This window comes from Trichosurus vulpecula, chromosome 4 (genome assembly GCF_011100635.1).
Source record: "Trichosurus vulpecula isolate mTriVul1 chromosome 4, mTriVul1.pri, whole genome shotgun sequence".
NCBI classification, from domain to species: Eukaryota; Metazoa; Chordata; class Mammalia; order Diprotodontia; family Phalangeridae; genus Trichosurus; species Trichosurus vulpecula.
The window spans coordinates 186084244-186097184 of record NC_050576.1 but is presented as its reverse complement, the minus strand read 5'-3'; the positions used below and the strand labels follow the sequence as shown (position 1 = coordinate 186097184).

Below are 12941 nucleotides of genomic sequence, written 5' to 3'. Positions count from 1 at the left end.
TCTGGAAAGCAATTTGGAACTATGCCCAAAGGGCTATAAAACTGCGCATACTCTTTGACCTAACAATACTACTACTAGGTCTATATACTAAAGAGATAATAAAAAAGGGAAAAGGACCCACATGCACAAAAACATTTATAGCAGCTATTTTTGTGGTGGCAAAGAATTGGAAATTGAGGGGATGTCCAGTTGGGGAATTGTTCAATAAGTTGTAGTATGTGAATGTAATGGAACACTATTGTACAATAAGAAATGATGAGTAGGCAGACTTCAGAAAAACCTAGAAAGACTTGCATAAACCGATGCTGAGTGAAGTAAGCAGAACCAGGAGAACCTTGTACATAGTAACAGCAACATCGTGTGATGACTGACTTTGTTAGCCTTAGCTCTTCTTAGGAATGCAATGATCTAGAACAATTCCAAAAAATTCATAGTGAAAATGCCATCCTAATCCAGAGAAAGAACTATGGAGTCTGAATGTAGATTGAAGTATAATATTTGGGGGTTTTTTTCTATTTTTTCTTTCTCGTGTTTTTTCCCTTTTGTTCTGATTCTTCTTTCACAACATGACTAATGTGGAAATATGTTTAATATTATCATACATGTGTAGTTTATATCAGATTACATGCTATATTGGGGAGGGGTGAGGGAAGGGGGAAAGTTTAGAACTCAAAATTTTATAACAGTGAATGTTGAAAACTAAAAATAAATAGATAGATAAAAAGAAAAAGAAAATAAATAAATGTTTGTTATCTTTAAAAAAAAATTCTCATCTGGAAGGAAGGAAACATTTATTAAGCACCCAGTGATAAGGGTACAATCTCTGGGAACCCCCTTGAATCTGGAGTACAATCTCTGGGAACCCCCTTGAATCTGGAGTACAATCTCTGGGAACCCCCTTGAACTCTCCTTGAATCATCCCACTAGATATGGCCTTTGCCTAAGGCCATATGCCTTTCATTATCTAGGCCCAAATCTCTACCTAGCCTAGCCCTCTATTGTCCAGATGCTTCCCACCCTTGATCCTGATCAAAATAGCTATACCCTAGCTCTGTTACCCTAGCCTTCTGTTGTCTTTCATCTCCAGGTAGCCTTCAGCTATTTCCCACCCTGGAGTCTGACCTCACCCCAGTCACCCCAGTCCACTCTAAACCCCTCCTCTAGTCATCCCAGACTACTCAAGACCACCCCTCAATCCCTCCCACAATCTTTCTGTATATAAGTCACATCGTGCCTCCATAAAGGCACTCAGATTCAATCTAGCTCAGCAGGTTGAATCTGGCCCACTTGTGAAAACAAGGGTCACAAAGAGTGGGATTTCTTAAGACAACCTATTATGGCTAATCCTTAATAAACTTTGTCTTTTTCCTTGGCTGAGAAGGCTTGAGTCGAATTCTTCTGGCAGGACCAGGAGTGTCGGTGTTTGGCGTCTTGAGCACCCCTAAAAACCTATGGTTCCCTTACATCTTCATTTTTCCTTAACCTCATCATTTTGGTTCCCAGACTGGGAATACTGCTAATCTCAAATTCTTCTCAAGCCAAGACTCGAAGGTATGTAAACCTCCCCCTCTCCCAATCCCCTTCTTGCTCTCCAAGCATTTTGGAGGTGCTTTTTGGGTCTGACCTCAGCAGGTCCCAGTAGGTCAGACAGCTAGGAGGCTGTCTTGTGGTACTCAGCCTGACACTCTCAGGTTCTTGGTCCAGCGGTTATGTTCCAGGCCATGGACCTGGGCACACCTTTCGAAGCACAGAGGACAAGGACAGATACTCTATCTGGAAGTGCATGCCCAATTTTCTCAATTCTCTCAGTGCTAGGGAATGGGAAAACCCCAGGTACCTTTTTGTGTTCATTTTTCTCTGTCTTATTTTGTTCCTTTTTGAGGCTTACTCCCAGATCCTCCTTGTGGAGGAAGGGACTTCCAGCCCCCCAAGCTCTCTTCAATCCCCAAAAATTCACCTTTGGGTTATCTTTTACAACATTGGAAAAAATTTAGTTTCTCTAAACAACTTAAAAAGAAAAAGCTGGTGTTCTTTTGCAACACTGTTTGGCCTCAGTATCACCTAGAAGGCCATGAATCGTGGCCCAGTTTTGGGACTTTACAATATAATACTCTCTTGCAGCTAGAGTTGTACTGCCGGCAAGAAGGAAAATGAAGAGAAATTTCCTACATAATGGCCTTCGTCAAGCTCACCTGGAACCCCGTTCTCAGAAAAGATAATAAGATGCTCATAGCTAGAGCCACCCCACAAAGGGGCAATGGGGGTCAACAGGACATTTTGGATAACCCCCTCTTTATGGCCCCCAGGGCTTCAGCCCCAGGCCCTCCTCCTGCTCCCTAACCTCCCCTGAGCACCCTTGTTTCCTGTGCTCCCCCTTCCTTGGCCACCCCTTCTTTCCCTTGGTTTCCTTTCCCTTTTCCTCTAGCCCAACCTCCCTCTTTTCCTGCCTCCTTCATGGTCCAAGTCTCCTACCCTGAATCTCCTCCCATGGCTCCTCCTCCTTCGGTGACCCCTGCTCATGTCCCAGCCAAGGGTCTTGTTGCGGTGCCTCCCTCTGTGGCCCCTTCCCCTGAAGGGACCCCTACTCATGTTCTGGCCTCATGGCCTGCCCCTATTTCAGGCCCTGCAGTATCTACCTCCATGGGCTCTACCCCCCTACCCCTATTCAGGTTCCAACCTCAGGCCCTGCCCCCACGGCAGTACCTCCTCCCCTGGCCCCTTCTTCTGAGGTGGCACCCACTCGGGTCTCTGGGGTAGCTTCCCCTCTGACCCCTATCCCTCCTCAGGTATCAACTGATTTTCTCCTTTGTCAGCCTGATCCCCTGGCCTTGCAGTCTAATCTAGTTCAGCCAGCACCGCCCAGCCCCTCCCTCACAAGAAGTGGGACTTCCTATATCCCTCCCCAAGCCTCAGTCTCCACAGCTCCTTCAAGGCTTTTTCCCCTGAGGGAAGTGCCTGCTTCCTCTACTGGGACAAGGAGAGTGCACATTCCATTCTCCATTTCAGATCATATTGAAGTTAAAGAGAAACTGGGGAGATACTTGGAAGATCCCACTAAGTTTACTGAGGGTTTTAGGGATCTGTCCCTATAATTTGAGCTTTCTTGGGGTGATTTGAATATCCTCTTCTCTACCTGTTGTACCACTGAAGAGAAGAGGAGAATCTGGGAACAAGTCCAAAAATTTGGGGATCGTTTAGCTAGCAATGACCCCACAAAATATTCCCCAGGAACAGCTGCTGTTCCCACTAGTGACCCAGGATGGGACTATCAAAAGAGTGAGGATAGAGGAGAGATCATACAGTAATTTGCCTGTTAAAAGGCCTAAGAACAGCATTTCAAAAGCAAATAAATTTTCAAAAAATTAGGGAGATTACTTAGGGAGAGAAGGAAAACCCTGCCCTTTTCCTAGACTGTCTAGTAGAAGCTATTAAGAAATATATGAATTTAGATCCTGATTCTACAGAAGGGATGACAATCCTTAGCATGTATTTCATTAATCAGTCTGCCCCAGATACTAGGAGGAAACTGCAGAAATTGGCAATGGGACCCCAAACACCTCAGGCCCAATTACTGGAGATGGCCTTTGGAGTCTTTAACAACAGAGACCTGGTTGCAGCAGTGCAAAGAGAATGCAGAGAAAGGGCTAGAGACAGAGAATATGCTCAATTCTTGGCTGCTGCCATGGCCAGGAAAAGACCCAAGGAGAGCCCCCAGGGTGCCCCCTTGGAGGAAGCCCCTCGGCTTGGGCAGTGGAGAAACCTGCTTTCGATGCCACAAGGAGAGTCATTGGTCCAAGGAGTGCCCCTCTAGGGCGCCCCCCTGGAGGAAACCCCCAGGATCCATACCTCCAGGACCATGTCCAGCATGTGACCAGGAGGGGCACTGGAGGAAGGATTGTCCCAAAGGGTTGAAAAGTGGTAGAACCGCCTCCCAGTACCCTATTCTCCAGTCTTCTCAAGACTCAGAAGGAGGGGAAAGCCTGGGGCTTGGCAGTGCTCCCACTTTCTCCATCTCTCTTGCAGAGCCCTGGGTAAAATCGAGGCTGAAGGTAAGGTTACCCACTTTATCATGGCTATGTTCTCTTGTTTTAACCAATTTCTCTGGCCCTACCCGCTCCTTGACCCATCAAGTCATGGGCATCAAAGGGGAAACTAAGCGATGTCTCCAGATATACCCCCTCCCCTGCCTACTTGAAGATCTGTTGTTTGAGCACTCCTTCCTTATGCTCTCCTCTGGCCCTGCCACCTTGTTGGGAAGGGACCTGATGGTGAAATTGGAAAGCCAATTTTCAATATTTAAACCTCCCAGCTCTCTTTTCCCTGTGTTTACCAGACCTCCCCATGTTTCCCCTGAGGTGTGGGAGACAGTTGAGCCAATTGTTTGGGATCAGGGAATTCCTGGGCAAGCTACTTCTGCCGCCCCAGCCATAGTTCCCCTCCAAGATCCTAAAGTGTTCCCCCATAACCTTCAATATCCAATCAAGCTGAGGGCTTGGGAGGGACTGCAATCATTAATTGCTACTCAAGGCCCTGACTCAGTCCCTCTAGAATGGGACCCAGACCAGGCTAAAGCTTTTGAGACTTTGAAAACTAAATTGACCACCAGTCCAGCATTAGCTTTACCTAATCTAGAAAAACCTTTCACTCGGTATGTTGATGAAAGGAGAAGACAGTCCTTGGGAACCCTAGTCCAGTCCTTAGAACCTGACCCTGAGCCAGTTGCCTGTTTTTCAAAACAATTAGATTCCCTGGCTGCTACAGCCACTCTAATTGAGGAAGCTTCTAAACCTCTAGCAGACCAGCCCCTAGAAGTTCTGACTCCCCATCGAGTTCAGAGCAGCCTAGAAGCAGAGAGCCACCAGTGGCTGGCTAGCCACAGGCTCACCAAATATCAAGCCTTGCTCTTAGATACCCCTGACCTAATTCTTCAGGTGTGCCACCCACTCCTGAACCATGAAGCAGTGGGGTACACAGAACAAGTGATTAGGGGAGCTAGGTATGAAACAGTCATCTTTAATTCCTTCCAGGGAAACTGTCTTTTACAACAGGGAAATTGTCCTTTCTCTATACTCCTATACCATCTGTTTGATTGTTTGCTTAACTTCCTTGCCAGGTTTGTCTCCTCCAGGCTCCAAACCATCAACTTCCAGATGACTGCTCAGACTATGTACCCCTTGAACTGGACCCATCGAGGCAGGGACAGCTCTATACCCCTTGCCAGCAGGAAGCAATTACAGAAGCTGAGACCTTTGTCCCTGACCCCAAAAGATTTGGGGCCCATTTGTTTGAGGGGGGAATGATGAGAGTACAGTCTCTGGGAACCCCCTTGAAATCTCCTTGAATCATCCCACTAGATATGGCCTTTGCCTAAGGCCATATGCCTTTCATTATCTAGGCCCAAATCTCTACCTAGCCTAGCCCTCTATTGTCCAGATGCTTCCCACCCTTGATCCTGATCAAAATAGCTATACCCTAGCTCTGTTACCCTAGCCTTCTGTTGTCTTTCATCTCCAGGTAGCCTTCAGCTATTTCCCACCCTGGAGTCTGACCTCACCCCAGTCACCCCAGTCCACTCTAAACCCCTCCTCTAGTCACCCCAGACCACCCCTCAATCCGTCCTACAATCTTTGTGTGTATAATCTCCATCTTGCCTCCATGAAGGTGCTCAGATTCAATCTAGCTCAGCAGGTTGAATCTGGCCCACTTGTGAAAACAAGGGTCACAAAGGGTGGGATTTCTTAAGACAACCTATTATGGCTAATCCTTAATAAACTTTGTCTTTTTTCTTGGCTGAGAAGGTTTGAGTCGAATCCTTTCAGCAGGACCCGGCGTGTTGGTATTTCGGGGTCTCGAGCACCCCTAGAAACCTATGGCTCCCTTCCATCTTCATTTTTCTTTAACCTCATCACCAGTATGTGAGAGGCGCTGTGCCATGCATTTTACACATTTCATCCTTAAAACAACCCTGAGAAGTAGGGGCTATTATCATCCCCATTTTATAGCTGAGGAAACTGAGGCAAACAGAGGTTAATTGACTTGCCCAAGATCATCCCTCTAGTAAGTATCTGAGGCTGGATTTGAATTCAGGTCTTTTCTGACTCTGGGCCCAGAGCTCCATCTACTACACAACTTACCTGGTAATGGTGCCTTTCCCAACCAAGTCCAGAAAGGCAATTGAAGACCTTCCAACTTTCATCTGCATGCACACATTCTCCGTGTCCAGAATGCATTCTCTCCTCACCTTTGCCTCTTAAAATCCCTGGTTGTCTTCAGAGCTGAGCTCAAATGTCATCCGTTGTGTGAAGCCTCCCCTGACCTTCTACCCCTCTTTTATTGCCTCCCCCCATTACCTTGAATTGATTTTGGTTATACTAATATAGGCATAATTTGTTTCCCTTGATAGAAGAAAAAACCTTTAAGGGTAGGGACTGCTTCATTTTTTTTTCTTTTTGTCCTTATATGGAGAGACAGATAATTATACAGATAGGTAGAGAGGTAAATAGAAAAAAAGATGGGTGGATGGAAAGAAAGAAAGAGACAGAATGGGAGAGGGAGGGAGGGAAAGAAGATGAGAAGGAAAGAAAAAAGAATGGGAGAGGGGGGAGAAGGGGAGAAAATAAGGAAAGGAGAGAAAGAGAAGCAAGGGAGAATGGGGGAGAGAGGGAAGGAGGGAGAAAAGGAGGAAAAAAGAAAGTAAGCAAGCAAATAGACATATAAATGCTTATGTGCCAGGCACTATGCCAAGGGTTAGAAGTACTATACAAATACAATCAAGCAAGACAGTCCTCCTCAAAGAGCTTCCGTCGTAATGGAGGATGACACCATGAAAAGAGGAGCTATATGGGTAGAGAGTAGAGAGGTGTCCTTGATTCCAGGTAAGAGAAGGTGAAAGTTCACCCATCAGGCCCACGGTGGTTCCCAGGATGGAGTCTAAGTCTTTGGTGGGGAGGAGGTAAGAATGTGGAACAGAGTGAAGCTATACAGCAGGTACTTAATAAATGCTTTCTGATTAATTGATATGTTAATAATCATTAAAAGCATCTACTGAAGAGGTTCCCACTTTAGGGTATGTATATCCCCAGAGGCTAAGGAGCTTGCCAAGGAATTTGGTAAATAATTATACTATTCTATTGAAATTAATTGATTTTCTTCTTATGGTAAACTCTAGAATTTATTTCCTTTCATACTGAATGAGGATAAGGGAAGGTTGTATGAAAAAACAAAGGGAGGGGGAACAAGGCTGAAAAAGGTAGGAACCCCTGATCTACTGTGTGCAGAGAGCTGCCCTGGGAGCTGGGGCAGATGAAAAGCTTAGATGAAGCAGAGATTATGTTGGTTTATCCATCCCATGAATCATACTCAGAGTTGCTCAGAGTTGGTTCTGGTTAATTGTGTGTCCCACCTTGTTACATAAACATAACATGATCTCTCTCCTCAGAGGACATGGAGTTAAAAAAGAGGATAAGACATAAGAGAAGACTAATTATGCATAGTTGCAAAACAAAGTGCTATGACGCCAGGTCCAAGGTCGACAATGACTTTTTGGAGGAGGCAATCAAGGAAGGCTTCATGGAGGAGACAGCTTTCAAATATAGGACTGACTGTAGTCTATTGCAAAGCCCATACACAAAGCCTTTCCAGCTTGGGAGAAAATGACAGGGTTTATAATCCTCTGGTTTAGCCTTTGAGAGCCCAGGGCTACCTCCATGCAAGGAAGACTTTAATGGAAGAATTTATTCATACTAAAGTGTAAGTGGTAGATTCCTTGTCTGTGAGCAAGGTTTAATAAGGGAGAGGGAGGAACATGCCTCTACAGAGGTTGGAGAATCGAAGAGGAGAGAAAATAGAGCACAAAACATGTGTTTTGAGGTGCTAAGATTAAACCTTCACCCCAGTATTTTCTAGGGCCAGCCCTGTCTGCAGAGTCCAATGGCCTTTAGCTGCAGGGACTTTGCAAACTAAAAAGAAAAATGTTCTTTTTCAGTTTCAGATGCAGGCCTAATATGTTTTTCTAAAGGCCACAGTTCTGGACAAATCCCCCAGTCTGCCCTCCCACTCAGCTTCCCTCCTCCCCAACCAGCTGAGGACTGAATCGGCCATGATGATGAAGCCCTTTCAGTTGTTAGGAGTGAATGGGACAGATAATTGTGAAAACTTCACAGCGTATGTCTAATGGAGAGGTTTTGGGATTTGGCCTTGTAATTTTGGGAAGGCATGCCCTTCCCCCCCACCCCTCAGATGTTAGAAGATAATGAACTTCCTGTGAGCTATTTGTTCTCTGCTCCAGGAAGGGTCTCTCCTCCCCCCCAACCCCATTTCTTCTCCTAGACTTTCAGACGCCACCCAGGCAGTTGAGTTCTGATAGGGAAAAACCTGAATGGACTGGATCAATCTTGGTCCTCTGTGTAGTTTTCGCGCCTAGACTGTAAGCCCACCTCCCAGCCAATGGTGAGAAGGGATAGAGGTGGGTGGGAATCTTTTCATTAAGACTATAAATTAAGGCAGGTTTCCTTTTACCTCGCCTCCTCCATTATGGAGGTGTGCCCAAATCTTGCAAGGTTTGTAGAATAAATTTACTTTGTTCCTCTTAAAGATGTCTCTCCTATTATTTAAAAATTCTGTCCCATGCAGGAGGGATAATTTGGGGGCCTAATCCCATACGTGTGTTCTCCCTAAAGGAAATCCATGGGCACACAGAAGACTATGCAAATCAGCTGCCTCTTCCTGACTTCTACCCACCCCAACATTTTCCATATCTCGGCAGGCAATGTGAACAAATGGTATTTGCCATGGAACAAGCTTAATTCCCAGTTAATGTCTTTGTATAATGTCTGTACCATGTGTTGCTCAAAGCAACACATCAAGTTATGAAGCATTATTAAGTGTCTACTGTTTGCCAGGCACTGTGCTAAGTGGTGAGAACATAAAGTAAGTTAAAAAAAAACTCACAGACTGATGGGGGGGGGTGTTGGGAGAAGACAACATGCAAACAGCTATGTGCAAATAAGATAAATCAGAAGTAATCAACAGAGAAAAGGCACTACACTAGCATTACAAGGGACCAGGAAATGTTTTATGTAGAAGGTGGGATTTTAGCTGGAACTTGAAAGAAGCCGAGAAGACAGAAGGGGGAGTTGAGAAGGAAGCAAATTCTAGGCATAAAGGACAGCCAGTGAAAATGCAAGATGGAATGGCAAGGAAGCCAGTGTCACTGGAGCACAGAATGCAGAGAGGAGTAAAGTGTAAGAAGATTGCAAAGGAGGGAAGGGACAAAGTGATGACGGTCTTTAAAAGCCAAAGAATTTGATATTTAATCTTAGAGGTGTTAGGGAACCACCGAGAGGAGACAGGTGTTAGGAGGAAAGGAGGGCAGGAGATCTGAAAGGGTGGCCTCCAAAAGATCCAAGAGTTGCTATCCGTGCGGGGGGATCATGGGAATTTCTAAAAGAGAAAGGTGATTGTCAGTATCTTCTCAACCTCTTGGGAATGTCCTAGGCTAGGGCTTACCAACTACTTTAGTTTGGAGTGAGGTTGTGTATTGTGCATGGACGGGGCTGGCACAGGTCCAAGATGTGGACTTGAGTGCTGAGAGAGGAAAATAAGCAGGGGAAAGAGAAATATAGGATGAGGGAAGAAGTGAGAAAGAAAGAAGAAAGGAGAGGTAGGAAACGATACAGTGCCATAGACTTATTACCACTCAGGAAGGGTCACTCTGTGCCCTCAGCTCCATAGGCTATCAGGAGAGTGTTACCAGCACGCTGTGACCCCCATGATCCTTTTTAGAAATCGATAATACCAGCTCTCACTTCCTAATATAAAGATAGTAATAATTATTATTAATAGCTCACATTTCTATTACATTTTCAGATTTACAAAGCATTTCCCTCACAACAACCCCATCTGTTAGGAAAAGCAGATGTGATTATCCCCATTTTATATATGTGAAAAGAGTCTCAGAGAGGTTGAGTGACTTACCAATCCATGATCCAACAACTAGTAAGTATCAAAGCTGGATGCTAGCTGGCCCACTGGCTTCACTTTGAGGTAAAGGCAATGATGACCAGGGATCCATGCCCCCCCAGCTGGCACTGCCCCCCATTACTCTATATACATATATAATTACTACATTTTGTTGTGGTTCAGTCATGTCTGACTTTTTGTGACCCCACGGACAATTGGAAAAGACCTTGATGCTGGGACAGACTGAAGGCAAAAGGAAAAAGGATCGGCAGAGGATGAGATGGGTAAAGAGTGCCATGGAAACAACAAATAAGAACTTGGACGGACTTTGAGTGATAGTGGAGGACAGAAGGGCCTGGTGTGCTATGGTCTGGGATTGACTTCCCTAGCTTCCAGTAGAGTGTTCTTGCTTCCCTACTATTTCATCTTTCTTGTCTGATGACTTATTATTTCTCCTTACACACTCAACACTTTAACCAAAATAGCGCACTTGCTATCTCCCACCTGTAGAGGGCCAGCTCTGAGAAAGTCCATTCTGGGATAAGATAAAGGCCAGGGTCCTGTTCTTGCCCTTGGGCTGATAACTCGGCTCTCCATCCCTCCCTTGGCATACAGGCATACACCTGCTGCTCAGGATGAAGGCTCTTCAAGCCTCCTCGGGTTGCAAGTGCTCTCTCCAAAACCCCCAGGGCACACACATGCTAAATGCCACCTGCAGGCTATTAACACAATATTGTGTATGGCAAAAGGGGAACTAAGCAAGAGGAAGTCATGCATATGCAAATGCATCACACATGGATTTGTTGATTCTGCTTGCCCAAAAGGATATATAAACCCTGTTCCTCTGCATAATAAATGAAGCTGTTCTTTACTCTCTCTCCTGACCCATGTTTTGTGTTTTTCTTTTCACTCTCCGTGGCATTAGGCCATCTCTGGCCATTTCAATGCCACAGCCGCTGGTGGCACCCACCTCCATGACTTTTCCCATGCTTAGGAGGCTCTCATTCTTCACCTCTACCTCTAGAAACCCCATGTTCCCTTCAAGGTCCAATTCTTTTTCTTAATAAGTTAACTTACTTATTTTTAGTTTTCAACATTCACTTCCATAAGTTTTAAATTTTCTCCCCCTCCCTCCCCAAGACAGCATGCAATCTGATAAAGGCTCTACATATACATTCCTATTAAACATATTTTCACATTAGTCATGTTGTATAAAAGAATTAGAATGAATGAGAGGAAACATGAGAAAGAAAAACATAAAACAAAAAAAAAGAAAATGGCCTGATTCGATCTGCATTCTGACTCCATATTTCTTTTTCTGGATTTGGATGGTGTTTTCCATCATGAGTCTTTTGGAATTGTCTTAGATCCTTGCATTGCTGAGAAGAGCTAAGTTTATCAAAGTCGGTCATTGCACACTGTGGCTGTTACTGTATACAATGTTCTCCTGGTTCTGCTCACTTCACTCAGCATCAGTTCATATAAGTCTTTCCAGGTTTTTCTGAAGTCCACTCAAGGTCCAATTCTAATGCCACTTTCTTCAGGAGGCCCTTTCTGATTCTGCAAATTGCCTCTCCATCACTTCATACTTATTTTGTATAGATATTCTATTTGCTTTTTCACAAATACATTGTATCTCTCCCACTCTCTCCCCACTAGAATATAAACTCGCCAAGGTCAAAGTATCTTTCACTGTATCCTCAGAGGCCATCATAGTACCTGGCACATAATAAATGTTTAGTAAATACTTGTTGACAGATTGATTGCACACACTGTATCTCATTTTCTTCCCTTGCCTATAGAATGAGGAGTCTTGGTGGGGAGGGTAGAAATGGGGAGAAAATTTGTAATTCAAACTCTTGTGAAAATCAATGCTGAAAACTAAATATATTAAATTAAAAAAAAAAGAAATCCCATCGCATGGTACAGTAACATTTTTTAAAAAGAGCCTCCATAGATTAGAAAGTGGGCACTGATTTTGTCAATTCATTTACATAGGCACGTCACACATTTTATCAAGGAATATTTTAAAATAAAAAGGGTGAAAGAAAGTTAAAAAAAAAACAGAACAAGGAGTCTATATTTTATATGATCTTAACACACTATGTTCTAACACAGTAAAATAAGTGAATACATCCAGACATCTGAGAGCTAGAAAAGAACTGGGTTGCCTGAGAAAGAGCTATCCATAGATCTCTGGGTAAATGCAATGGATAAATTATCCAGTCACCTCCCTTGGGAAACAGAAAACAATCTAATCATCAGATATTGTGACCTTTGGGATCCCTGAGCCCAAGAAATAACTGGACATGGCAGGGTGGTCCCCAGTCCCATCCAGGCCTCACCACTGGAGCCAGTGACCATCTACCCACCCTGGGAGGTAAGGAGGAGGCCAAGTACACACTGGCTGTACCCTTCTTTGGGCCCTGAAGACTCACCTGGCATGTCAGGGGCTGGACTGAGAATCATGAAGGCATCAGACAGGCCGGCTTTGACAGGGTGCTGGGTAGAATTGATGTCCAGGACGGACATTGGGATCTGAAAGGGGGAGAAGATCCTGAAGAAACCTGGTGTGGTTGGGCACATCGCTTAGGGTAGACAGAGCAGGCAGAACGACCATGACCTCTATATCCCAAAGGCAATCCCCAGCCCTGAAGAGCCATTCTTTCCCTGTGCCCACAAACAAACCCACCCTGCTCCACCTAGGTAATTCCCTCTAGCTCTATAACACATGTAGAAGTTTTAGGCTGAGCTCCTAAGGTGACCCCTTAAGTGCCCAATGGATCAAATCTAAACTCCTCATCTTGACCTTCAATTATACTCCACTAATGGCTCTTCTCTCACCCCTCAATTCATGGCTCTTTTATTTCGATCAATATATTCACCATCCTCCATATTGGACCACCCTACATGCCTTTGCTCAGCCCATATCCTCTACCTGAAACCCCCTCTCCCTCTGTTCTACCAAGGCCACGTGCATT

General features: G+C 44.8%; 1 protein-coding gene across 1 annotated transcript in view; it reads right to left on the bottom strand.

Moving 5' to 3' along the window:
• PLXDC1 (plexin domain containing 1) overlaps positions 1-12941 on the bottom strand; it is a 110977-nt gene that overhangs the window by 51005 nt on the left and 47031 nt on the right. Inside the window, exon 7 of the mRNA XM_036755623.1 lies at positions 12399-12498. Within this exon, the coding sequence (XP_036611518.1) occupies positions 12399-12498 (100 nt within the window). The remainder of the gene's footprint in view (positions 1-12398; positions 12499-12941) is intronic.